The sequence below is a fragment of the Puma concolor genome, chromosome B1, assembly GCF_028749965.1.
Source record: "Puma concolor isolate L17-30 chromosome B1, mPumCon1.1.hap2, whole genome shotgun sequence".
NCBI classification, from domain to species: Eukaryota; Metazoa; Chordata; class Mammalia; order Carnivora; family Felidae; genus Puma; species Puma concolor.
This window is the reverse complement of record NC_141670.1, coordinates 189,473,107-189,500,677: the sequence shown is the minus strand read 5'-3', so window position 1 is coordinate 189,500,677 and position 27,571 is coordinate 189,473,107. Positions and strand designations below refer to the sequence as shown.

Genomic DNA, 27,571 nt, shown 5'->3' with positions numbered 1-27,571 from the left:
ATCATTATCCTGGACTTACAGTTCCCAGAAAGAGCCACACTAGGCTAAAATACAGTTTACAAGTGAAGACTGGCTAGTCCATATATGGTACTAAAACTCTGATCTACAAAAGAAACCCAGGAAGCCAAACACAACCTCTGTAGCAATTGGCCCAGAATAGTCAGAACTAGATCAACATCTGCCAACTTCTCTGGTTTGTTTTTTTTTTTTTTTTTCGTTATGTATGTTTGTTCCCCTTCCCCCTGCTTCCAACTTAGGACCAGCCAGAGAAAGTCACATATGTGTCCCAGACCAATTGCTTAGGATGCCCTGCTTCTATTTAGCCCACCTCCAGCCTCCCTGTGCCAACAATCTCCAATCAGCTTGTAACTGAAGTCTTCTCCTTCCCCTCTTTTTTCTCACTATAAAGCTTCCTCTCTTTCCTGACAGACTTTGAGTATCTGTCAAATGCAAGTGATGATGGCTGATTCCCTCGCTACAGCAAGCTCTGAATAAATAAACTCTTTGTTCATATTTGGTGGTTTTTGTTTATTTCCACACCTCCCTTACTCTTTCACATATTTGTTTCCCTTTTTTCTCTTCTTGGATCACTCATTCTTCCTTGTCTTATATGAATGATTTATATTCATCATTTGAGTATCAACTTAGATGTCACTAGTGATAACAATAACAACAATAATAATTATTAAAATGATGGCTAACTTGTACTGAGCCCCTTACCTTATGCCAAGAACTTTCTAATGATGTTCAATTTATCAACTCATTAAACTCTTGGCAGTAAATTATTGAAGTAGGTTTCTATTATCATCCACATTTTACAGACAGGGAAAGATAATTCAGAGAGATAAAGTAACTTGCTTAAGGTCACTGAAGTAGGTGAAGGAATGGGGTAGAATTTAGGTAGCTGGTTGCCATAGTTCACTTTTGGAATCATGATGTTATATTGCTTTCAAAATAGATTTTCAAATGTCCTTAGCTAGGAATGGGTACTCCTTACCATATACTTAAATAGTATTCCATACTTTATCTTTACCAGTAATACTGCATTATGATTGTTTGTGAATTTATCTGTAGTCCTACTAAAATTGGAGCTTCCTTAGGTCAAGGACAGTATTTATCTTACATATGTTTATAAGTCCAGCATACAGTAGCTTTTCTATACATGTGTATTTGAGGGATGAAGAAATTAATGATTGAATAAAACAAATTCAAAAGCCTAAATTATTTTTTTATGATGCCCACAAAGTTGTTTTAATTTTATTTTTTTTAAATTTACATCCAAATTAGTTAGCATATAGTGCAACAATGATTTCAGGAGTAGATTCCTTAGTGCCCCTTACCCATTTAGCCCATCCCCCCTCCCACAACCCCTCCAGTAAACCTCAGCTTGTTCTCCATATTTATGAGTCTTTTCTGTTTTGTCCCCCTCCCTATTTTTATATTATTTTTGTTTCCCTTCCCTTATATTCATCTGTTTTGTCTCTTAAAGTCCTCATATGAGTGAAGTCATATGATATTTATCCTTCTCTGACTGAGTAATTTCACTTAGCATGATACCCTCCAGTTTCATCCATGTAGTTGCAAATGGCAAGATTTCATTCTTTTTGATTGCCGAATAATACTCCATTGTACATATATACTACATCTTCTTTATCCATTCATCCATCGATGGACATTTGGGCTCTTTCCATACTTTGGCTATTGTTGACAGTGCTGCTATAAACATAGGGGTGCATGTGTCCCTTTGAAGTAGCACACCTGTATCCCTTGGGTAAATGCCTAGTAGTGCAATTGCTGGATTGTAGGGTAGTTCTGTTTTTAGTTTTTTGAAGAACCTTCAGAGTGGCTGCACCAGCTTGCATTGCCACCAACAATACAAAAGAGATCCTCTTTCTCTGCATCCTTGCCAACATCTGTTGCCTGAGTTGTTAATGTTAGCCATTCTGACAGGTGTGAGGTGGTATCTCTTTGTGGTTTTGATTTGTATTTCCCTGATGATGAGTGATGTTGAGCATTTTTTCATGTGTCGGTTGGCCATCTGGATGTCTTCTTTGGAGAAGTGTCTATTCATGTCTTTTGCCCATTTCTTCACTGGATTATTTGTTTTTCGGGTGTCGAGTTTGATAAGTTCTTTATAGATTTTGGATACTAACCCTTTATCTGATATGTCATTTGCTAATATCTTCTCTCATTCTGTCAGTTGCCTTTTAGTTTTTCTGATTGTTTCCTTGGCTGTGCACAAGCTTTTTATTTTGATGAGGTCCCAGTAGTTCATTTTTGCTTTTGTTTCCCTTGCCTCCAAAGATGTGTTGAGTAAGAAGTTGCTGCAGCTAAGGTCAAAGAGGTTTTTGCCTGCTTTCTCCTCAAGGATTTTGATGGCTTTCTGTCTTACATTTAGGTCTTTCATCCATTTTGAGTTTATTTCTGTGTATGAAGCCTAAATTATTTTTTAATGTTTATTTATTTTTGAGAGAGAGAGAGAGAGAGAGGGAGAAACAGAATCCAAAGCAGACTCCAGGCTCTGAGCTGTCAGCATGGAGTCCGACATGGGGCTCAAACCCATGAACTGTGAGATCCTGACCTGAGCTGAAGTCATTTGTTTAACCAACTGAGCCACCCAGGCACCCTGAAAAGCCTAAATTATTTTTTTAATCAGAGGATATGAAGTTAAAAAAAAGAGAAAAAAGGACCCTGCTTCTGAACAAACTTTGAGTGCAATACAATTCTACATAGGAATTTAGTTATTATCCAGAAAAGCAGGACAGCTTCTCTCTTCTGAGCTTAGGTTTCTTCCACAATCTTAGACATAAAATAACACGAAGCACTAATATCAGTCTGTCCTAAGAAAGTCTCTTCCAGTTAAGAGTCCTTATTAGGTTGGACGCAACATCTTCTTGGCATTGGTTTCTGAGACAGAGTATCTCCAACTTAATAACATTCTTCTGAACTCTGCCACAATACTAAAAGATCTCCCCCCTCCACCACATGCAATGCTGGAGAATTAGGTGAGAGCCAGAGGTGTCTAGGTATCTCATGGACTAAGTCAGAATCCTAGAGCAAAGTTCTCAACCATATTCCTTAATATGCCAAGGCTCTGGCTAACTGCCCTTGTAACCCACATTCTGGGACCTCTTTTTCATGTTCAGTGGGTCTCCTTTTTAGATTGATAAGACCGCTGTATCTGGAGAAGAACTGAGACAGTCATCTAGATCAGTTCCTTTACTTTATATTTAATACCATTGAGAACCATTCATTCATTCAACAACTATTTATTGAGCATCTATCTACTGACTCTCTGGTATTGTTCCAGGATTTGGGGGATCCAGAGGTGACTTTGATATGACCCCAGCTATTATGAGGCTTGTATTCTAGTGGGGTTAGAAATCAAGCATGCAAATAGAATAATTTCAATACATGTGATAATAACACAAAGTTATGTGGTAGCAACTTGCCCAAATGTATTCCTGTCAGAACATACATCTTCCACATCTTCCGTCACATCCCCAACCCTCTGCTCAGCCATTCTTCCTTGGAATTCTTCATGTTTCTTCCTCCCAGCCTTTACTTGATTATATGCAGGAAGTAACAAACCTTATTTGGAATAAAAGTTACTTAGGAAATTATTCCCAATCCTCTCCGGATCGCTACTTATGGTCAATGTTCTAAAAATAACTTTACTTCTCATACGTTCTTCTTTTTTCTTTCCTAGGAATAGACTATTACAACAAGATCATTGATGATTTGTTAACTAATGGGGTCATACCCATAGTGACACTCTACCACTTTGACTTGCCTCAGGCCTTAGAAGACAAAGGAGGTTGGTTGTCAGAGGCAATCATCGAATCCTTTGACAAATACGCCCGGTTTTGCTTCAGTACGTTTGGAGATCGAGTCAAGCAGTGGATCACCATAAATGAGCCTAATATTCTTGCCATCATGGCGTATGATCTCGGTGTATTTCCTCCTGGTGTACCTCACTTTGGAACTGGAGGTTATCAGGCAGCTCATAATTTGATCAAAGCTCACGCCAAATCCTGGCACAGCTACGATTCTTTATTCCGAAAGGAGCAGAAGGGCATGGTGTCCCTAGGAATTTTTGCTGGCTGGGCAGAACCAGCAGATACCAACTCAGTGTCCGACCAGGAAGCTGCTAAAAGAGCCATTGCTTTCTGCTTGGATTTCTTTGCTAAACCCATATTTATTGACGGTGATTATCCAGAAGTTGTCAAGTCCCAGATTGCCTTCATGAGTAAAAAGCAAGGCTATCCATCATCAAGGCTTCCAAAATTTACAGAAGAAGAGAAGAGAATGATTAAAGGCACAGCTGATTTCTTTGCTGTGCAATATTATACAAGTCGTTTAGTCAAGTACCAGGAGAACAAGAAAGAAGAAGTGGGTTTTCTTCAGGATGTGGAGCTTCAAGTTTTTCCAGACCCATCTTGGAAAAGGTTGGATTGGGTCTATGTGGTGCCATGGGGAATACGTAAACTACTGAAATATATTAAGGTAAAACACGTTTGTGTTCATGTACACCCAAATATGTGGAAACGGAAAGACAGACATATGTGTATATATAAGAACTTGGAAAAAGAATGATTTTAGACAGTAGCTTATATATTGGCTTGGGAAGAGAGATTAGGATTTAAGTTGGTGAGGGATAACTGGCTGATAAGAGGCTTCAAAACAAGGTCAAAGTTGGGATTCTTTGTTAAAGTCAGTTGGGGTCAAAGAAGTTGCTTGGAAATATTTTTCAGGCTGATGTCACAACTGTGATTATCAAAAGGCACATTAAAGGCTGAAATAAATGGATCCTTTTTTGGCCTCCGTTATGCTGGATAGTGTCCAGGTAGCTGAAATTAAAAATTTAAGTTAATGATTTTTAGGACCCTTGCCGTGGGGAGATAGAGAGTGTAGCTGTTGGTGGGACCAAGGGGTTAAGGAGTAGTGACAATCAGCAGATGCTGATGGAAGAAAGATATTTCTGTCTTCTCATTATGATAAGAGTCATTTGACTGTCTTCATGGACATTTGCACAGTTTTGCTTTCCCATTGTTAGTCATAAAAGGTCAGTGCGTGGAAAATTAAGTTAATAGGGTCAGTGCAATTTGATGAAAACTAGTTTTGGGTTGTAGCTTAGAGAAGATAGAGGGTAATGCACCTGATTTTATGAGTCTTTTTTTTTTTTTTTACATCTGTTTGGAATAAAACTTCTGCTCTCTTGTTCCAGGATACGTATAATAACCCTGTAATTTACATCACTGAGAACGGGTTTCCCCAGGGTGACCCTGCATCTCTTGATGACACTCAGCGCTGGGAGTATTTCAGACAGACGTTTCAGGAACTGTTCAAAGGTACCATTTGAAATGATGAAAGATCAATTGTGCAAACTTAATATAATTTTCCCACGTGCCTATTTGCATTCAGCAAAGACCAATGATTTTGAAAGCCGAAATTCATGTAAATCAGTGTAAAGCCACGTAATTAAGAGAGAGGAGAAAAAGTATTTAGGAAAGAGGAAGGTGAGAATTTTGGCCTAGCTTCAACCTTTCAAAATTTAATCAAGTAAAAGCGACTGTCTTCAGCATTTTGTGACTCCTGGGTGAAGGTGATATGAACAGAGGGGGTGGTGTCTGTTCGAAGAGAACATTAGTTATTACAAAAAGATTAGTACTGACCAACTACAGCATGCCTATGTGCATATTTCAACATCCTAACTACCAAGAAATGAACTGACGGAATTTGTAAAGGACCAAAATTAAGCATTTATGCAATGAACTTTAGAATGGCCTTCGATGAGTCTTGGTCTAAAATGAGTCTTCCAGCACTGTGTGTTTCATTTGTAACCAAACAGCTCCATTTAGGAACGGGTTTTTGTCATATAGAATCTGTGACTTTTATTTCAAGACAATACTATTATTCTGGCAAATGCTCTTCCCCCCATGGCATTCTTTTCACATTTGAAACAAATGTGAAGGAATCATCTTTAACTGGTAACACACATTTCTACACCAGTTAATTTCCCCATTTCAGCTTCTACTTGGAACACTGTTGCTTTGTAAATTTAATTTCTCCTCCCTATAAAGGAATCATATCACAGAAACAAAATCCAATGTAAAACGAGACTTTCAATTTCCTTTTTTACCATGATAGGTACACTTCTCTCTCATCATTCTATTTGAAAGGTCCTAAAATTATTCTTTCCAAATTAATCAGTAATGTACTGAAATCAGCCAGAAGGAATTCTGGAAAGTGACACAAAATGGTCTCTTTCCAAAACCTAAAATATATGGTACTCAATCCCTCACTCTGGCTTGGAATTTATTGGCAGAGGGCAATTGGATTCCTACAGTTTGATCCAAGTGAAATAATTCTTTTGTATTACATGCAAAACAGATTCTTTCTCTAGGTAGGAATTCACTTCCTGATAAAATAAAAAGGAAATGTCCAGTTTTCTGAGATTCCACTCTCTTTCTCCCTGTAAATGACCCTATTCATAGTTAATCCATTGATGTTCCCAGCTTCATCCTAGGAGGAAAGTAAGCTGGTTACCGGCAGGCAGATTTATGGATGATATAAGGACCACAAATGACTTGTCCAAAATTGTTCTGTGTTTCCTGGGAAAAGAGAGAAAAATAGAAATTGGCTTTCTTCATTTTCAGCTTGGTGCTCTGTTTAGTGCTAACATATAAGGACATTTCATTGCTCTTTGAAATAGTTTCAAGTACTTTAATACAGTTAGATCCTTAACACTAAAAATTCGCTGGTAGACCCACAAACAAAGACAACTTAAAGACAGAAAAGTAACTGAAGGTGAGAGTGGAAAATGTGAAGAGATTTGGATTTCTTAGGGGCAAGAGAGGAGAATAGGACTAGAAACAAAATTCTGTTTTTCTACTTGTAGAATTTCAATTGTGTCTTTAAACATATGGAAAAAAATATTATACACTTAAAACATTAACTGTTCACAGTATTATGTTCTTTTCTGATTTTTTAACATAAGATGATCTATATTCATTGTCATTAATACATATTATAATTTTTTGCTTTTAAAAAAATGTGGTCTTTCAAATATGCAGAAATCTACTTATCGACAAAAAAAAAAAGACAAGCGTATTTATTCTGGAGTGAGTATAGTAATAGCTATTTCTTATATATTGTTGTAGTGGACACCTTTTATTTAATCTGTGGAGAAACTCTCTTTTCTAGTAATTAATCCCTTTTCTTCTATGAAATACCCATCTCCTCTCATCTTCAGGCTTACCCCAGGGATAGCCATGTAAGTAGAATACAATCCTGCTCCTTGTTAATATATAATTGATTGGTCTGAATGCAGGTACATGGCATGAGCTGGGCCAATCCCAGTTCTTCCCTGAGGTTTAGAATTTAGGCCAGTCACCTTGTCTCTTAGCCTAACTTGTCAGGGGGATGTACCTTTGTGGGCTGTTGGCTATGTCCTGCCATGGACGCTAAGCAGTAGTATAAAGGGGGGCTGCAGGGACGTGGAGACAAGAAATAGGGAGGGCTTCAGGGTGGCACTTAGAAATGGAGCCTCTAATTCCAGTTCTTCCTCAGACCCAGCTGCGTGCATGTTCTTGAGAGACATTACTTTTACTTATAATTAAGTGCTCTTTCTGCTTCATCTGCATCTGACTGGGTTTCCATCACTTGGAACAAAAAGAATCTTCGCTGATACCATCGTATTACTTCATTTTCAAAACAGTGAGATGAGGTCATTGCTCCTATTTTACAGATGAGAAAAGTGAGATTCAAAGAGGCTAAGTCATTTGCTCAAGATCACAGTTACTAAGTCATATCTCCTAGAACCAAGCAGAATGTGTGCATTATTATTACCACTACTACTATTTTGGTGTTTGATAAGATCTGTGAGTCCAGGGTTTTCTGACTCAGAGTGATTACTTGTCCTACCACACAGAACCTTTTCCTTACTTTGGTACTCTGGACTTGAATAAATTTGCTTCCTGCTGCGTCTGCAGGGGCCAATTGGTCCTGTGACCTTGGACAAAGCTTCGACACTCCCTATCCTGCCTCTCCTCAGGGGACTAGAGCCTAATTTACTAATTGATTTCCTGAGACTCCTTTGAGGTGGTGCTGATGATCTTGACTGGCAAGAACTTTACTAGTAAGAACGCCTTGTGAGCAATTAAAACTAATAACAGGCCAAGGAAGACATTCGTGGGAAGCGCTTCAGGTGAGGGCCCGCCAGAACCCGCAGAGTCGGATGGATGATGGCTTTGTGATCCCCACAAACAAAGCCTTCTCTCTAACATCACACTTACGGACAGGCACATAATGACACTATAGTTGGATCAATGATATCCGCCTGGAGGTCTTTCTGATCTCTTCAGGTAAAATCCCACAGCAATTAATTGAGCAGTAAAAAGTAAGCTAATGTTTCTGTTTCCTTTTGGGAAAGGGCGGCAGGGGGCGGGGCGGGCGGGGGATGTCATTTCAAGAAAAAAAAGAGAGGGAAATCAGCTAATGGTTTTTTAATCATTGTATTATTTAAATGCCTTTAAATAGATTGTTTTTCATTAACGTAGATATAGATAAAAGCAACAGAATAGAGACACAAAAAACTTGCAATAACCTATAACTAGGCTTACATTTCAGTTCTGCAAATTATTCAGTGAGGGGCCTTTGGCAAATTGTTCAGCCTCCCAAATCCTCAGTTTGTTCACCTATACAAATGGATTAACACTTTCCTTGACCGGGGTTGTTGTAAAGATTCCATTTATTTATTTATTTTTTTTTTTTTTTAATTTTTTTTTTTTTTTCCAACGTTTATTTATTTTTGCGACAGAGAGAGACAGAGCATGAACGGGGGAGGGGCAGAGAGAGAGGGAGACACAGAATCGGAAACAGGCTCCAGGCTCTGAGCCATCAGCCCAGAGCCTGACGCGGGGCTCGAACTCGCGGACGGCAAGATCGTGACCTGGCTGAAGTCGGACGCTTAACCGACTGCGCCACCCAGGCGCCCCGTAAAGATTCCATTTAATGAGCTGTTGTGTAATCACCCCCAACCACCAACTGCTGGTGCACAGTAGGCTCTCAATCAATGGTAATAATTATTATTATTATTAGAAAATGTGTACTCTTTTTAATTTTTTTTTAAATGTTTATTTATTTTTGAGAAAGAGACAGAGCACCAGTGGGAGAGGGGCAGAGAGAGGGGGAAACACAGAATCTGAAGCAGGCTCCAGGCTCTAAGCCCTGAGCTGTCGGCACAGAGCCTGACCCCAGGCTCAAACTCATGAACTGAGAGATCATGACCTGAGCTGAAGTCAGATGTTCAACCCACTGAGCCACCCAGGAGCCCCGAAATATGTACTCTTAAGAATTTATTTATCACCCCAAGTTTTTTTAACTTTTTATTTTAAAAATGTCATCCCAAGGCTTTTTTTCAAATTTCCCTCCAAGTAATTAGGTTATAGCAGAATATTCCCCCATGTCTACAGGTTTCTCCGTCATTTTTGGGGGGGAACCTCTGAGTCAGTCTTGTAGCTTTGGGTCTCTGGCTATTTACAGTTGATTCCTGTGGAGTAGAAAGCAGAAACAGCCTCCCTCTATTCATTATTTCCATCAGAGAGGTTGCCAGATTAGGGGAAAACTTAAATCATTGGCAGCAGAACGACCATCAAGCAACTGGGTTGCTTGATGTTTGTGTAAGTTTGGAAAGCAGTCATCTTCAAGGAGTTAAGCTTTTCTCACATCATATGAATGTCAGTTATATTCGTAAAACGTACACCAGTCCTTGCTGTTCCGGAGCCGACAGCAGGCGAGTTTAAGTTCCTGTGTAAACACACACAAACGGATGCCTCAATAATCTGAAAGCCGCTGAGGTGAGCGAGAGTGTGAAGCAGGGGAGGTTGGCCTCAGTAAGTAATACTCCAGCCGTGACCTCAGTTCTCCTGGAAGGGGATTTGAGTCTGTGTTCTGCCTGTTCATCACGTGCCTGAGCATGTGCCCAGCATGTGCCTGCCTGCCTCTTGCGTGGCCCATGATCTTTCCCTCAGCTTGGAATGCCATGGCCTTTGCCTTCTTCTTGGCCCAGATCCTGTTGTTTGGAGTCCATGAACTTGCTGGGATTCAGGCAAGACAAGGGTTCGAAGCCTGGTTCTGCCACTCACATGCTCAATCAATAATTTGGGGAAAATTCATAAGCAGACGACACCTCAGCTATCTAATCTTTAAAATGGGGCTAATAAGCACATCTGCAAAATGAACAGGGTAGTGCCTTTAAAGCCTAAATACAGAGTCTGGCCCATTACAAAGGATTCTGTAAATGATGGCTAATTTTTGAAGGGGGCCGTGAACTCCCTGAGACTGGAGCCGTGTCTTTTGCGTGGTTAGTTATATCTTCAGCCCTGACTGCCATTTCTGTCATGTAGTAGGTGTTGTATACTTTGTTGAATTTGGTTGTGTCTGTCAGAGAAGAGTTAGCCAATGGGTAATGAGAAATAAATGATTAAATAATTGAGAACTGTATTTTCTTTCCCTAAAGAAATATACCCCATAGAGAGGAAAAAAAAAAAAAAAAAAGCAGACTTCTGGAAAGTTTCTGAGCCAGCCCAACTTTCCAGTCGGATCCATGCCTGAGTTAGCACAGCAGTAGATGATTGCAGAGAAGGTTTGTTAATGACCAGCTTTAGGCTTTTAATGACAAAACCCCTCAGCAAGATGTCATCGAAGTTATTGAAGACTTCACTGAAAGTGTTGAAGCTGATGCATTGTAACAAGAAGGTTATAAATCTTGCAGCTTGGGTATACCACCAAGACAAGATGCTGAGCACAGAATCACCCCGCTGTTGTCTGTCAGCATACTCCCTCCCCTCTCCTCCTCTCCTTCCCACGGAGAGCCAGTAAAGGAGAAATACATCCATTTCCCGAAGTAGTGCAGATCTGGCAGCCACCTGCCTATGTCAATTTCAGATCACAGAGGCCCGTTTAACTGGACAAAATGTGTTAAGCACCTGTGTGTTTCTAAATGTGCATTTAAGAAATCTTAAGAATTAAGGAAAGATCTCAAAGGTTAATACATTGACCTTTTAGCAAAACTAACCAATTAAAAATCCATTGCAAGCTCAGAATAGAAACCCAAGTACCTGCATATAGATTTCCACTCCCTATCTACTGCTTTATTGCTTCTCAAAGTAAACCTTTGGCAATTAGTCCCGATGAAGCAGTTCCTCCCGTCGCTCACAGAGAGCTCACAATTTTGGAAATGTGTGTGGTCGGATATCAGATTCGCTTGGTACCGTTGCTCCTGGCTGAACTGGATGACAGCTAGTCAAGGTCAGAATAGAGAAGAAAGAACAGGGGTTGAAGGCTGTGCACAAGAATTGTTAGCGTATGCTAGGGTGCAGACTTGTGGAATATGAAAAGTTACGAAGAAAACAATTTCCAGTACGTTTGTGTTCCATCAGCCTTCATACTCAGACCACATACAAACTCAGACAGCCAGAGTTTACCTGAAACAGAGACATGCCAAATGACCTTTCCCTGTTACCTTCTCCCCTACTTCTCTGTAGTGGCACACTTACCTTTGCCTTCTATTCTCCACAGAAAGCATAAGAGAGTAAAAAGTCTGTGCGGGTCTTGGAGAGTAAAGACAGACTAAGTCCTGTGTTCTTGTGGTGTGCCTGCAGCTCAGCTCTGAATGTCAGCAGGACTCTGAATGTCATCTTTCTCACCTGTTAAATGGGACTAATGCTAATTACTATTCTGCCAACCCAAAGTCAGCTGTGCAATAAAATGAGATGATTTCTGTCTCTGTATGCTTTGAATACCTTAAAATATTAGATATTTTCTCATATTGATATATTTACCTTACTTTTAAGGACATCTGTCACTCTGGCCCCAAATCCATAATCTGGACCTCAGTATTCTCCACTGCAAAGAAACGGGATTGGTGTTCCTTATCCACTTGCCTTCATCTGCAATTCCCAGGTTCTGCGGTTTTATTTTCCTGCACGTTTCTCAACTGCTATGATGGTGTGACCAGTTTAGGGGTTTTCGAGAACGTGTGCTGTGACCGCAGGACTGGTGTAGAGCTTGGTGATGCTCACAGTCACCCACACATACACGCACACACACACACACACATAGGTGGTTGTTAGACTACTTCGCCAGGCTTATCTGGGTGCCGCTCATATTGATAGGATTAGAGATCTACACCATGTGGCACACACACTCTCCTAGAAACATAGAACGTGGTACATCTGCTCCACGGCAGTAGGTTTCTTGGAGTCGCCCATGTGAGAAGCAGCTCAATTACACATCAGAGAATCTGCCCTCGTGCAAAGAATGTGCAAAGTTCTTCTTCACCGTCCCCTTCAGTTGCATTCTGTACGTATGCTGTGCCCCTACAGATGGATATTCCTTTGTGCTCCTTTTTTTTTTTTTTCCCTAGAGAGAGAAAGAGAGACAGAACATGAACGGGGTAGAGACAGAGAGAGATGGAGAAACAGAATCCGAAGCAGGCTTCAGGCTCCAAGGTGTCAGCACAGAGCCCCGCACGTGGTTCGAACTCACTAGCTGTGAGATCTTGACCTGAGCTAAAGTCAGACATTTAATTGACTGAGCTACCCAGGCGCCCCTGCACTCCTTTTTAATTCAGTTCCAACTGCTCTAGGGGTATGATTACTTAAGGATCCCCACTACTTAAGGCCAGGTGAATTTTAAGACTGCTATAAAGACTTAAAAAAAAACATTTAAGATGATTTCAAACTTACCCTCTCCATTTTTTTATGTTAATCTGTCCACTAGTTTTTGTGCAAGGTAGCAGCAAACAGAAGCCCAGTTTTATTTTTATGACTGTAAAGGAGACCTGTAAAATAATTGAAGAAAAATTTACCTGGAGAAAATCAATGTTTCCAGTATGAAGAGTAGACTCAATGGAATCTTGAAAAAGGTGAGAAAAAAAAGAGGAAGGATTTGATAATGATTTTTAAATGAAATATATTTGACACATAACATTTTGTAAGTTTAAAGTGTACAACACACTAATTGGATATATTTAAATTTTGCAATAAGATAACCACCATAGTGTTAGCTATTATGTTACATATTTTGTGGTGGGGACAATTAAGATCTAGTTTCTTAGCAGCTTTGAAGTTTATAATATAATATAGTTAACCACAATCACTATGATGTGCCTTATTAGCTCTCCAGAATTTATTCATTATTAGTTTCCAGTTTGTACCTTTAAACAACTTATCCCCAATTCCCTCACCCCCCCCAGCCAATGGTGACCACCATTCCATTGGTTTTTTATGAGTAGTTATCTTTCTCTGTCTGATTGATTTCACTTAGCATACGGCCCTCAGGTTCCATCCCTGTTGTCTCAGATGGCAAGTTTTGCATTTTTCTCATGGCAGAATAATATTTCATTGTGTATGCACACTCACACACACACACACACCACAACCTCTATGCACTCATCTGTGGGTGGGCACTTAGATTGTGTCCATATCTTTGGTTATTGTGAATAATGCTGCAGTAAACATAGGAGTGCATATATCTCTTGGCTATCATCAAGAAGACAAGAGATAAGTGTTGGCAAGGATGTGGAAATAAGGGAACTCTTGTACACTGTTAACAGGAACATAAGTTGGTTCAGCTATTACGGAAAACACTATGGAGGTACCTCCAAAAATTACGAATAGAGCTACCATATGATAAAGCAATTCTATTTCTACTTTCCTTTTATTATCCAAAAGAAATTAAAACATGGGTTTGAAGAGGTAATGATTTTTTTTAAAACCTGTTTTGGGAGAGAGCGATGCTAGAATATTCAGTTGATGAGAGAGCTTTTGGAATTGAGAGAAGGTGAACTCAAGTTTTCCACTGGGCCATGGTGAAGTGGTCCTCAAGCAGCTGCTTATATTAGCTCTTATTTCCTGATCTCCAAAATAACTTGATTACTACCTGGCCGCTTAGTTATCTAGAGAATGAAAAGGCACTGCTGTGGAACAAGGCTTGTAAAATTTATCTTAGTGGGATTGGCAGGGGTTGCCTGGATAATGGTGTTAATACAGATTCTATTGGACACCTGTGGGCTCATGAAAAGAGTAGGGAGAAGCGGATGGCCAGGTATTAGCCCTTGCTACTCAGGAGACTTTACATGAGTTTCCCAGTGCTTGGAAAAAAAATAGTCCCCATCATAAATTAATACATGGACATTATGTTCTGTAGATGAAGGTCTTCAGTGGGGAGTGACTCTGGGTGCACTAAAGAAACGAGTGTCTGGATTTGCAGTGTTGGTAATTACACTTTAAGCAGTGCTAAGCTCACCAGTTTTATAGCCTTCCTCTCAGTGGTCTTATCTTACCTACTTATAACTTTGACATGGTATAATTGTCAATTGCTGTATAGTACAATAAATGCTGTTTCTGCCCGCTTTCCCAGGTTGGGTGAATAACTGGTTAACTACATCCTATATTATTTTTTTCAATAGCAAGAAGAAAAATAGCTGTGTAGAAGAAAATCAGCAATATTATGAACAAAAACATTAAAAATTGGTGCCATAACTGGTTCATGGGCTCCTTACACAACCACAGCCCTTCTTTCAATTAAGCACTTGTTGAATAAGACAGTTGAATAGATGGGAGTTGAGAGACACTTTGATTCTTAAAGACAATACCATTACAATCCTTGGAAGTAAGGAAGAAAACCATCTTCAGAAGAAATGAAAGTTATTAAAAGGTACAAGCACTCATAGGCAGGAACAGTGTGTACAAATATTTTATTTACCATTTTTTAATGTCAAAATTCTTACCAGAATTAAATTTTGGAGTTTTGAGTTACATACTTAGCATTCAGTAGCTGGTCAGTAAAAGCATAATGGTTGATTAGGAAATTGAGTCTAGATTAGCAGGAAAACTGAATTCTTCCTGCGAATTTTAAGAAAATATTAGATTTATGCCACCATTTTGCTCTTTTATTTATTTATTTATTTTTTTATTTAAAAAAAATTTTTTTTTCAATGTTTATTTATTTTTGGGACAGAGAGAGACAGAGTATGAACGGGGGAGGGGCAGAGAGAGAGGGAGACACAGAATCGGAAATGGGCTCCAGGCTCTGAGCCATCAGCCCAGAGCCTGACGCGGGGCTCGAACTCATGGACCGCGAGATCGTGACCTGGCTGAAGTCGGACGCTCCACCGACTGCGCCACCCAGGCGCCCCCATTTTGCTCTTTTAAAGAGATAGTAGGTTGTTTTTGCTGTTATGAAAATAGTTTTCATGCTTTGGTATTATGCATAGGTGTTATTTATTTATACTCTTCTGATATTAAACTTGGTTTTGCTGTGACAATAATTGAAATATATGTTGACAGTTTTTAACATATTTAAATACACTTAACCCCTCTGTGCTTCAGTTTCTTCATTAGAAAAAGAAAAGTGTTGGGGTGCCTGGGAGGCACAGTTGGGTAAGCCTCCGACCTCAGCTCAGGTCATGATCTCATGGTTCGTGAGTTTGAGCCCCACGTCGGGCTCTGTGCTGACAGCTCAGAGCCTGGAGCCCGCTTCGGATTCTGTGTCTCCCTCTCTCTCTGCCCCTACCCTGCTCATGCTCTCTTTCTCAGAAACAATAAACTTTTTTTTTTAATTAAAAAAAAAAAGAAAAAGTATTGAACTAGCTGTTCTTTTGGGATCCTTCCAGTTTAAGAATTTTGCGACCCTATAAATATGCTTTCTAGGCAGGTATGTCAAGGATCATATTTTATTAGAACTCTTGATAATTTCTTAGGTTATAAAATAAAGTCTAAGGAATTATAATTGATATCTTTTTTTTAAGCTTTCTTCATTCTTTCTCATTCAGCTACTTAATTTGCAATGTGAACACCTTTCTTAGCTGGGCATAAAATAACACTTTGATTTTCAATGAACTGTTCCTATTGATATTGACTCAGGTTCCAGGTAACATTTTCTTGACCTTCAATCTGGGTGTTTCCTCTTCTATTCACTCATATCAAAAACGAGCCTCACTTTTCTTCCCCTGAGAAAGTAATCCCTTGGAGTTCAGAGTCAGAAGGGTCACCTCAGATTCAAGTTTAACAGAATTACTGTGGAGAACATAGAATCTCAGGGAGGAAATAGAACGAACAAACAGTCCAAAGACTAAGAGTAAAATCCCCAGCTGAACAAGTCCACGGAAGTTACAATCATGAGTAGTAGAATCACCTTTCAAAATATGATCATGGCAAGCCCCACCTAATCGATCAAGTTTTAAGCCAGTTGAGTACGTTTTCCAAGCTCCACCTTAAATGAAGTTTAATTCAGTTACGAAGTGCAGTGAGTTTCACTTTCCTTAGATTTGACTTGAGTGTGAAACTTTTGTGTCTGGGCAAGATCCTGACTTAGAAAGAGGAATCAAGTTGCAGCCTTTTCAGAGCTACCTTCCCACCATATTTCTGTGGAGAAGCTTCATATCTGGAAGTCTCTTTCTCTGATTGGAGCGTTTGAGCACAGTCAGGGTTCCTTTTACCCCAAGTTACCGTTAAGGTAGCTTTTTCTTTAATACAATGAAAATATCAGCTTGCTGCTGGAGATGAAAATAGTTCATTTTGGAATAGACAGAAATTCTTAGGGCTTATCTGGAAACGCTATGTGCAGAGGAGAGGGAGGGAGGCTTGTCTCCTTGAATAGGGTCATCTCAGCAACAGCAAAGTCTCCTGTGTGTGAGTGAGATTAGCTAATGAAACAGTATCATGGCCTGAGATTATTTTGTATCATTCTAAAGTTCAGCCACATGTCCCCCCTTGTTTGTGAAATTCCATTATAGGAATCACTGCCTGCTTTAGAGATAAGTGAAACCATTATGGGTGGAGGAAGAAAAGCCATTTGAACCTTGAAGAATTTTAATTGGCGCTGGTGAGGGAAGGTGAACAGGAAGCCACAAATGTCTCAAGTGAAAACATGAATGAGTTTGGGACTAAACATAGATAATGGGAAGAAGGATGTATTATATCTGTTGATGAAATAACTTTTTCCTCCCTTAACAGGTAGAACTCATTTCTTTTTTTTTTTTTTTTTTTTTTTTAATTTTTTTTTCAACGTTTTTATTTATTTATGGGACAGACAGAGACAGAGCATGAACAGGGGAGGGGCAGAGAGAGAGGGAGACACAGAATCGGAAACAGGCTCCAGGCTCCGAGCCATCAGCCCAGAGCCTGACGCGGGGCTCGAACTCAACGGACCGTGAGATCGTGACCTGGCTGAAGTCGGACGCTTAACCGACTGCGCCACTCAGGCGCCCCAGAACTCATTTCTTTAATGGATTTAAACCCAGCCTAAAGTCAAATAATTTTAAAGAGCCACATTGTTTCATGAGTAATTTCAAGTCTAATATGTTTTATAGTTAAAAATAAACAAAATAAGGGGTGTCTGGGTGGCTTAGTCGGTGAAGTGTCCAGTGCTTCATTTCGGCACAGGTCATGATCTCACCGTTTGTGAGTTCGAGCCCCGCATCAGGCTCTGTGCTGACAGTGCAGAGCCTGCTTGAGATTCTTTCTCTCTCTCTTCCTCCTTCTCTCTTGGCTGTTCTCCTGCTCACGCACTCTCTCTCTCTCAAAATAAATAAATGAACATTAAAAAAATAAGCAAAATAGCACAAAAATTAAATCGCTGTATAAAATTTGAGTATATGAGTGTATATATTAAGTGTATACACCTTTATTGGTAAATCATTTTGTTTTGTGCTTGAGGCCACACTGGTTTAGTGTCTTAAAACATGTTTCTTCCAAAGATGTTCAGTCTATGTTGTGGATCCTATGAAGGAGCAGTTGGCCATTCATTTAAAAAGAAACTTCAAAAATATTTCATGGCCACAGTTTCCTGCCCTCATGAATACATGAGAGGAATCTCAAGACTGGGTAAGAAAAATCCTTCAGCATTCCTGGAAGAATAAACAGCATGACCCATTGTGTGTAAGTTTTGTACAGACAGCACATTCTATGAATAGTTTTACACAACAAGGATTTGCTTGATGTAGTGAACGAACATATTCTTTAAAGACAGATAGTTCTGCATTCAAAGCCCGGCTCTGACACCCGTTTGTGTTGTGTGGCCTTGGACAAGTTATTCTGGACTCTGAATATCAGTTCATCCTTTGTGAAATTTTATTTTTGGTGAGGATTAATGGCATACTTCATATCCTAGCAAAATGCCTAGCACATAAATCCCCCAAATGATAACTGTTGCAGTGAATTCTTTGTTACCCAGCATCTATTAACCAGGATTTTCAAAAAACTGTGACTTCCTGATCAGTCATCAAGCATTGATAATTTATGCTTCTCTGATGACCCTGAAATGCATTCTGAATAATTAGAGAAAGATTAAATTATAATCAGTTTAGTTTCAGTGTTAAGTGTATTTTAATTTATTCTCATTCTTTAAAAATTTGTAATCCTTCTGCATGTGGTAACAATTAACAAAAAATATTTGATTAGCTGAAGCACTCCACTTCCTGACTGTCAGGCTAATAAAGAGTGTATTGTACATTGTTGGAACTCAAATTCTGCCCTACAGATAAACTGGGCATTTGCTGGATGGATTCACTTCACACTATCCATTCTCAGGCCCAATGTGTTGACTTATTACCTGTTGGAAATTCTAGACTTAATCCTTAAATATCCTGAAATGATACTGTATACAAGGCCCTGCTTGCATGCTTTTTTATCACAAGGTCATCATGGTGGTCATCCCATCTGATTTTGTGCAGATGAGTAACTAAATCTAGCCCTGAGGGTTGTCTGTTCTTTTCCTATGGATTGCCAGAGACGGACATCACAGCTGACATCAGTAATCAATCTATCTTGGTGTTTCATCAACCTTTACTCTTATCCAATCATGTTTTAGACTTATTTTCATTGGGCTTCTTAGGCTATACAACCTTCCTGATGAAAACTTCACCATGCATTTTATCATTTCTGTGGTCCTTTGAACTTCCCACGTTCTCCTCCCCTCATCTCCCCACCCCCCACCCCACATAAGGTCGTCTGCTGCTTTAAAAGATGGCTTGACAGCTGGCTTGTGTTAAAAGTAGCCTCTTCAAAAAATTATCACTATTCTTGTCCCTTTGTGACCCCAGTTAACAAGGTATTCATTCTCAGGCAAGCAGATTGATTTCAGTCATTTAATTGATCACCATAGGACATAGTAGTATACATTGGTTCTCCTCTGGCCCTATTCTGCCTGCCTTTAAATCCCTGCCTTGCCCTGAAACCCCTCTTCTACATGACAGTCTCTCTTCCACAACGCCCTTCACATCCCAGCTGCCATCCTCAGTACTTACGCCTCGAGTGCAACAGTGACAGTAGATGGAGGGGGATTGTTTCCTTTAGAGGGAGAGCAAGGCCAAGGGGAAACAGGCTGGTGAAGATTTCATGTTGCTTTCCAGGACCACACAGTGCTCGGTCCTGGTGCGAAGGCAGGGTGCCTTGGTGAGGGTGCTCCCGTCGCAATGTAGAAGTCTGCCATGTGATGTCCGGGTGGGCGCTAGCTGAGGAGAGGAAGCCTGGGTGCATTGCCAGACAGCAACAATTAGCATTGTACTGTAATCCTGGGATCTCTCTGAGACTCAGCTCACTAGGTAGCTGTCATTCAGTCCATAAGGTAAGCTCCATGTTACTACTGTTTCTTCCCAAAGTAGTTTCTATTCTCATTACATAGACATTTTTTAAAAGCCAGCAACTCAATGCTATCACCATCACTGTTTCTTATCTATACCAAACGTGTATCTGTTTAGCTACCACAAACATTTTCGAGTTTGACAAACCATATTTGCATTATAGGGCTATTTTGAATCTTTTGGGAACCGTGAGTTTGAACTTTGGTATCTCAGAATGGTCAATTGGAATGTTTTATTGAATAGGCTACTTTAACAAAATGTGACATTTCCCTAAGTGTAGTAGTAGAAGACCATCTGGCAGAACAAATGGATACATGTTAATATAAATATAATGCTGTGCTTGCTTCACCAGCACATATACTAAAATACAAATATAATGCTAAAGCATAAGAACACTCACAAAATTGAAGTTTAAATATGTTTACTAGTTTTCTGTACTGATGCAGCATTAGTCACAGAAATGTCATATTAAATATTTGTGTTGGTCAGTGGTTCAAGGGTGTTTATTTGATGTATCTTATTTTTCTGACTTTTGACATTCCTAATACTGTATTCTCTTATAAACATGTGTAATTGCATTCACCCCAAGTCATTTCTTGCTTTCCTTTTATTTAAGGGAGATTTGCTTCTTGAAAAGAAACTATCTTCTTTTTTGTGTTACTATTTAAAATACACACACACACACACACACACACACACATATATTTACTTTAACACAAGCACTGTTAAATCTGTTATTGAGAATAATGGTAGGAAGGACGGTTAAGAAATGCCAGTTTCAACTTGTTGAGAAGTATTAATTTTTGTCGATTATTGAAGATTTCAGGCTCTAGATAAAAAAGACATGGTTACCAGCTAGTGAGGCCGAAGAAGGAGGGCAAAGGGAGAATGCAAACATTCTGACCATGGATCGTTGACACAAAGCTTGGAAACTGGCTTGTAGGGTCCAGGAGACCAGGTCCAAAGGGATTCCCCATTAGTTACATCTGTGGTTTGAAATCCAGCTGTGTGGAGCCCCGGGTTGCACAGAGATCTCTTTGGGGACTGTTAGTTTGCATGGAGGTAAGGTGAGGAAGTGGGGCTCCAGGGCACCTCAGCTTTTATTGGTCGTATGTATTAGGAACCCGTAAAAATTTTCATTTGAAAGGAAGACTGTTGCTAAAAAAAGAAAAAATTGGAAAGCCGCTGAATAATAAGGATCTCGTTGTCAGAGGGGAAGCAACAGAACAGCTCCTCTGGGGAAATGAAGCTTAACCGCCTTGCTCTTTCACTTATGTTATTTCAAACATACAGAAAGATACAGGTTCCCGCATAACTGTGACCCAGATTTAACAAATGTTCGTATTTTGCCACATATATTTTACATTAGAAAGTAAATAAATAGGTAAATAAATAAGTGAAAGTGACCATGGTGGAATTCCTTTGTACTCTTCCTGTCCGAATCTCCTGTCCAAGGCCCCCTCCCTGACCTGGGGTGATCCTGAACCTGAAGTTGATGTGTGTCCACTTGTGTATTAGATATGCGTCTTGCTACAAATATATGGATCCATAACCTATTTGTATATGTGGTTTTGTGCGTTACAGCATTCACATAAATGGTGTCCCTCTATACATACCCGTTTTCAACGATACATTCTTGCAGACTTACCCATGTTGATACTTTTAGGTTTAATTCATTCTTTTTAATGGGTCTGTGGTATTTGGATATGTGAACACACCACATTTATTTATTCATTTTCCTGCTGACAGACATTCATAGTCCAGATGATGGACATTTTTTCTTTCACTTTTAGAAACAGTGCTGCTCTGAATATCGTTGAGTAGCTCATGTTTGAAAGGCTTTTCTTATATGGGAGATTATGAAGCAGGCCTTCAGCTAACCCACCTGGTGTCTTTGTACCATTTAGAATGAGGCTCCTTATCCTCAAAACACTTTACATTTTCTGGGAAATGGTCACAAAGACTAAGCAAATCTAAAATCACTTTATTTCAAGGGTGTTCTCTATACTTGTGCATAGTAAAACCCGCATAATCATAACAGTCACCCTGTATATTGGGGATGCACAGCATGAAAACCTGCAGATTATAAAGAGTTTGGGTGAATGAGTGTGTTTAACAGGTTAGCAACTGTAATCTAAAATGCGGGATTTGTGCTGAGTATTCACATGAGGTCTTTCTAGCTAAAGGTAAGGGCTGGGAAAAAGTTGTATCTTCTTCAGAGATATGTTGCAAATGAAGAACACAGGGAAGATGTATAAGGCTTTTTTTGTTTGTTTTCTGGTCACAGAAGACCAGGGACAGGTAAAGTGATATCGTATAGAGGTTTTATTTTTCAGTTGCCCCTTTCCAGAACACTGCCCTCAAGCCCCTTCTTGTAGACATGTATACAGTACGACACAGGCTTCTACCAGGCTTCATCTACTAACTCAACAGTATTGCCTTCTCCAGGAAGGCAAGCTGTCCAGGGACGGCTATGTCTTTGCTCTGGGAAAGGAAGTTTGAATTGTATTGGGCTGAGGTGTCATGCTGTGAGCCTCCCGCTGGGGCTGGTGCTGCAAGTGCCAATACATTGAAATGCGTTCCTGGAAAGTTCCTTTGCTACTCACTAGGTGGCTTTGCTGGAGAGGAAAACAACCCCAGAACAGGCAGCACCATCCTCTCTATTGTTTATGGGAGTGTGGTAGGGAGCAAACTCTGCCCTGCTTTCGAAATCTTGAAAGCCGTATTATTTGCTTTTGCAAAGTCCTTGAAATTAGATGTTGCAAGAGACAGCCTAGCAGGAAACTCTCTTAGGTGCCTAGAGTTCCCTTCTCGACCCTGTCCCGGGCAACATTATTAATCAGTGATTTGGGTGAAGAGTTGAGGGAATGCATTTCCCATTTGCAGATGAGAAAAAGCTCCCTGGGACAGAGCAAAACCAAGTTTGCTGCTACTTTTATGGTGGTTTGTTCATTTTCATCAAAGAGGTCTTAGCTTAAATTTCACCTCCTCATACAGGCTTTCCCTGAGGAGCTGACTAATACATGACCTTCATTTCCAATCAGTTTTTACCTGTTTTCTTTATCTGAAATTGTATTTCTTAGTTGTTTAATGGTTTTCTGACACATCTCCACAGACTGCAAGCTTGATGAGAGAAGGGACCGTGCTTCCCTGATCATTTCTGGCACCCCAGGACATAGCATAGTTCCTGGCACATAATAGGAACTTAATAAATTTTTGTTGATTAAATGAAAGTCATGGGAATCATTGAAAAATATTAGGCAAGGAAGTGACATGATCGGATTCCTCATTCAGAAATGAAATTTGGAAGGAGTCAACACAAGAAGCCCGGTACGCATTGTTGCATATGCCTCACGGAAGCTAACGTGTGTTTAAAAGTTTGCCGTGCTTGCGTTCACAGTGCGGGATCTGATTATAAGGTATAATAGCATCACTCGCAGTTTTTGTCTGGAATGGTATCTCCCATCCTTGGCACCGCTGAGCACTCACATTAATATTAACATTCTAAATGATGCCCAGAAGGCAATGACTGGGATGATCTCATAACAGGGAGAGGGCGGTTAGTTTTTGCTAAGATCGCGAAAGAACTATCAGATAGAAGACTAAACAGATTCATTTTGTGTTGTTGGAGAGGGCAGAACTCAGGCCAGTGGGGGCCCATTACATGCAAGAGAGTTTCAGTTTGACATAAGACAGAGCTTTCTAACCGTTAGTGGGGCTGAGTGAGGGAGTGAGCGTCCTCAGGAGATCATTAGATACTTGTCAATAGATGGCATGGAAGCAGATGCCAGGTGCCCATCTGTCAACGATGCTGTTGAGAGGATGTCTGCCCCGTGTGGGAGGGTCATTCCACAAGTGTGTGCAACCGCCTGATATTTATTGAGTACACAAACTGCACTTGCTTCCGTGGAGGATGCAGAAATATATAAGACACAGCTGCTATCTGGACACGATCACCTTCCAATCCTAAATTCTGTTAATTTCAGGGAGTTTCAGCCAAGGCCCTGATGTAATTCTCGCATCCTCTACATTAGAACAGTCTGAAGTGATGAAGTCCCAAAACATCGCCAACCTACTGGTAGCACTTAACTTTACGCCCAGCGATACGAGGATGGTACGGACTGCCGCGTCCTAGCCAAGTCCTACTTTTGCCCCCAGTTGAAACTCTGGCTTTGCTTTTGCAACAGAAATGATGATAGCATGTAAAAGTTTTCTTCCTCCGCCTTTTGTTCACTTCTCTTCTGGTTTTGAAAGTTAATATGAATTCTGAGCTCAGGATGACATGTGTTGGCTTTATTTAATCAAACTCTGTTGAGATAAATATTTTTGCATTAGAACTGGATCACTGTGATTCTCACCGATGACAAAAAAACATGAATTATAGAGACTTTATGAAATTATAAGTAAGCACACTTAATTCTTTAAAGTCAAATCTGCTCCAATCAATCACAAAGTGTTTGACTTGGAAACCTCCTTCAGCACAGGAGAGAACATTCATAAATAAATGTCTGGATGGAACAGTTTTGGGGGTTACATGTGGATATCATGTTATGAACCTAACATTTTGGTTTGAAGTTTCTGGCCTCTGTCAATGACAGTTGTCAGTGAAGTTGGCCATCACATGGATACGGCCTCTCTGTCTTGCCACATTGCAGAAACAAGTGTGTTGGGACCTCATTAATGTAGGTAATGCCTGCTGTAGTCACTGATCCACATGCTATCACAGTGATCTGAGAGATTAACATGTTTCCTTAGGCTACTTAACAGAACACTGGGGGCCACCTTGACCCTGAGTAGATGTGCAGCCCCAGATATTTAATGTTTGCTTTCATACTATATTAGTAAATATACAAGACACTTGAATAGTCTTTAAACATATTCCTTTGCTGTAGAGTCTGGGGACTTAGTTATTCCCTCCATTGGCCAAAGTCTCTTTGTATGTGTTTACTTTTCATTTGTTGACCTTAAAATTAATCTAGTTTAAATTTATGTTCTCCAAATGTAATTCAGATTAATGTGTTCCAATAAGAGATATAGTCCAAAAGGAATGCACAATGGAGACAACTTTCCCAAGGCATTGCTTGGAAGTCACCAAGAATGATTTGCTAGCAGGGCCTGAAGTGTCCATTTAGTATTTTCTGTGAAGATTTTTGAAGGATATTAGCTGGAGAAACAAAAAAGAAAATTGCAAAATTAAAAATGTTAAAATGGAGGTTTGCATATTCTCACCAGGGAGCAAATATTGCTCCTACATTACTCCTTTTTAATACTCTGTTTTTTGCACTCTTTAGAGCAAAGATTTGGAGAACTGCTTCTTAATCTTGCCCACAACACTGGGGAGATCTAATAAATACTGACACTCGAGGGCACCTGGGTGACTCAGTCAGTTAAGCATCCAACTTGGACTTAGGTCACGATCTCAAGGTTGGTGAGTTCCAGCCCTGTGTGGGGCTAGCTGCTGTCAGCGCAGAGCCCTCTTTGGATCCTCTGCCTCCCTCTCTCTCTGCCCCTCTCCTGCTCTCTCTCAAAAATAAATAATAAAAAATAAAATAAAATAAATACTGACACCTGGATTCCACCCCCAGTGGAAAAAGAATTTTTTTTAATTAACATCCCTCATCTCATATAGTGATTCTAATTTATTTTTTCAAACTTCTTTTGAGATGTAACTAACAGTGTATATATATATTTTTTATTTTTTAAATGTTAATTTTTGAGAGAGAGAGAAAGAGAGAGCGAGAGCATGAGCAGGGGAGAGGCAGAGAGAGAGGGAAACACAGAATCTGAACCAGGCTCCAGGCTCCGAGCTATCAGCAACAGAGCCCGAGGCGGGGGCTCGAACTCACGAACCGTAAGATTGTGACTTGAGCCAAAGTCAGAGGCTTAACCAATTGAGGCACCCACGCACCCCAAACAGTGTATAATTGTAAGGTGTACAAGGTGATTAATAGATGTATATGTATATAGTAAGTGATTACCACAATAGGGTTAATTAACACACTCCATCAACTCATGTAATTTTTTTTGTTTTTGAGATGAGAACATTTAAGTTCTACTCTAAGGAACTTTCTTTTTTTTTTTTTAATTTTTTTTAACGTTTATTTATTTTTGAGACAGAGAGAGACAGAGCATGAACGGGGGAGGGGCAGAGAGAGAGGGAGACACAGAATCGGAAGCAGGCTCCAGGCTCTGAGCCATCAGCGCAGAGCCCGACGCGGAGCTCGAACTCAGGGACCGCGAGATCGTGACCTGAGCTGAAGTCAGATGCTTAACCGACTGAGCCACCCAGGCGCCCCAGGAACTTTCAAATATGTAATACAATATCGTTTCGTGTGGTCACCATGCTATGCATTAGAACATAATCATAACTAACTCCAAATTTGGGCCCTCTGTCCAACATTTCCCCATTTCCCTCACCCCACAGGCCCTGGAAACCACCATTCTATTGTTTCTATCAGTTTGGATTTTTTAGATTCCACATATAGTGAGATCATACAGTATTTTTTTTTTTTCTGTTTGACTTACTTAGCATAATGCCCTCAAAGTCCATTCATGTTGTTGGAAGTGGCACAATTTCTTTTTTTTTAATTAATTAATTGATTTGAGAGAGAGCGAGCGAGCAAGTGTATGCACACATGTGTGGGGAAGGGACAGAGAGAGACAGAGAGAGATAATCCCAAGCAGGCTCCGCACTGTCAGCACAAAGCCCAAGGGTGGTCTCATGAACCATGAGATCATGACCTGAGCCGAAATCAAGAGTAGGATGCTTAACTGACTGAACCATGCAGGCACCCCAGAATTTCATTTTTTTCTCATAGCTGAATGGTATTCCATTGTATATGTACACCACATCTTCTTTATCTATTCATCTGTACATGAATACTTTGGTTGTTTCCATATCTTGACTGTTGTGAACAATGATGCAGTGGACAAGAAAATGCAGAACAGAGATTCTAATTTAAGTGTGTGGAGCATGGCCCTGGCATTAGGGATTTTACAAGTTCCCCAAGAGATTGTCATGGACAAATAATGCTGAGAATCATTGATATGTATATTTGAAATATGCTATAGGAATATGAGAATTGGAAGAATTAGATGCTTGTGCTGACACTGACAGCTTGTCTAAAATCATGATAGGGGAGCCTGAGTGGTTCAGTGGGTTAAGCGTCCAACTTCGGCTCAGGTCAAGATTTTGTGGTTTGTGAGTTTGAGCCCTGCATTTGGACTTGTGTGCTGACAGCTCGGAGCCTGGTGCCTGCTTTGGATTCTCTCTCTCTCTCTCTCTCTCTCTCTCTCTCTCTCTCTCTTTGCCCCTCCCCTGCTCACTCTCTGTCTCTGTCTCTCAAAAATAAGTAAATATTAAAAAAAAATTTTTAAAGATGAAATCATGATAAATCTTTGGAGAATCTTTAATTTTAATTTAATTTTATTTGTTTATTTTTTGGAGAGTATCTTTTAGATCCAGCTTCCATTTATGTCCCTAGGATACAGCTCTAGATGGAAAATTACTGGGTCAAAATTATGCACTTTAACATGTATAGCTATATATTTTCAAATTGATTTCTAGAAATTAACTTTTTTCTTAATTCTTGTTAGGATACCTATTTTGCCATGGCTTCACCAGTACTGAGTGTTATTGTCAAAACACACACATAAATACAATACACACATTGATAATTTGGTATGATGTGTGTGTGTGTGTGTGTGTGTATCTGCATGTATGTTTTTGTTGTTTTCATTTGTATTCCATTTAATTTCAGAGAAGACCACATGTTTTATTGTCAGTTGTTTGACTTTCTTCTGTGAGGTGTCTGTTCATGTTTTCTGAACATTCTATTGTGGTTTTCATATTTAGGATGTGGTTTAAGAGAATGATAGTGATTATAATAAATGAATGTCATTTCCCCTAGCAATTCACAG

At 39.8% G+C, this 27,571-nt stretch overlaps 1 protein-coding gene across 6 annotated transcripts in view; it reads left to right on the top strand.

Annotated features, from left to right (window-relative positions):
* LOC112858541 (cytosolic beta-glucosidase) overlaps window positions 1–27,571 on the top strand; it is a 161,170-nt gene that overhangs the window by 40,936 nt on the left and 92,663 nt on the right. For 5 of the 6 annotated variants that reach the window (XM_086705327.1, XM_086705329.1, XM_025921973.2 and 2 more), the window contains exons 3-4: window positions 3,710–4,506; window positions 5,228–5,351. In XM_086705327.1, coding sequence (XP_086561453.1) covers window positions 3,710–4,506; window positions 5,228–5,351 — 921 coding nt within the window. The remainder of the gene's footprint in view (window positions 1–3,709; window positions 4,507–5,227; window positions 5,352–27,571) is intronic. The other variant, XM_086705326.1, reaches the window with a different exon arrangement.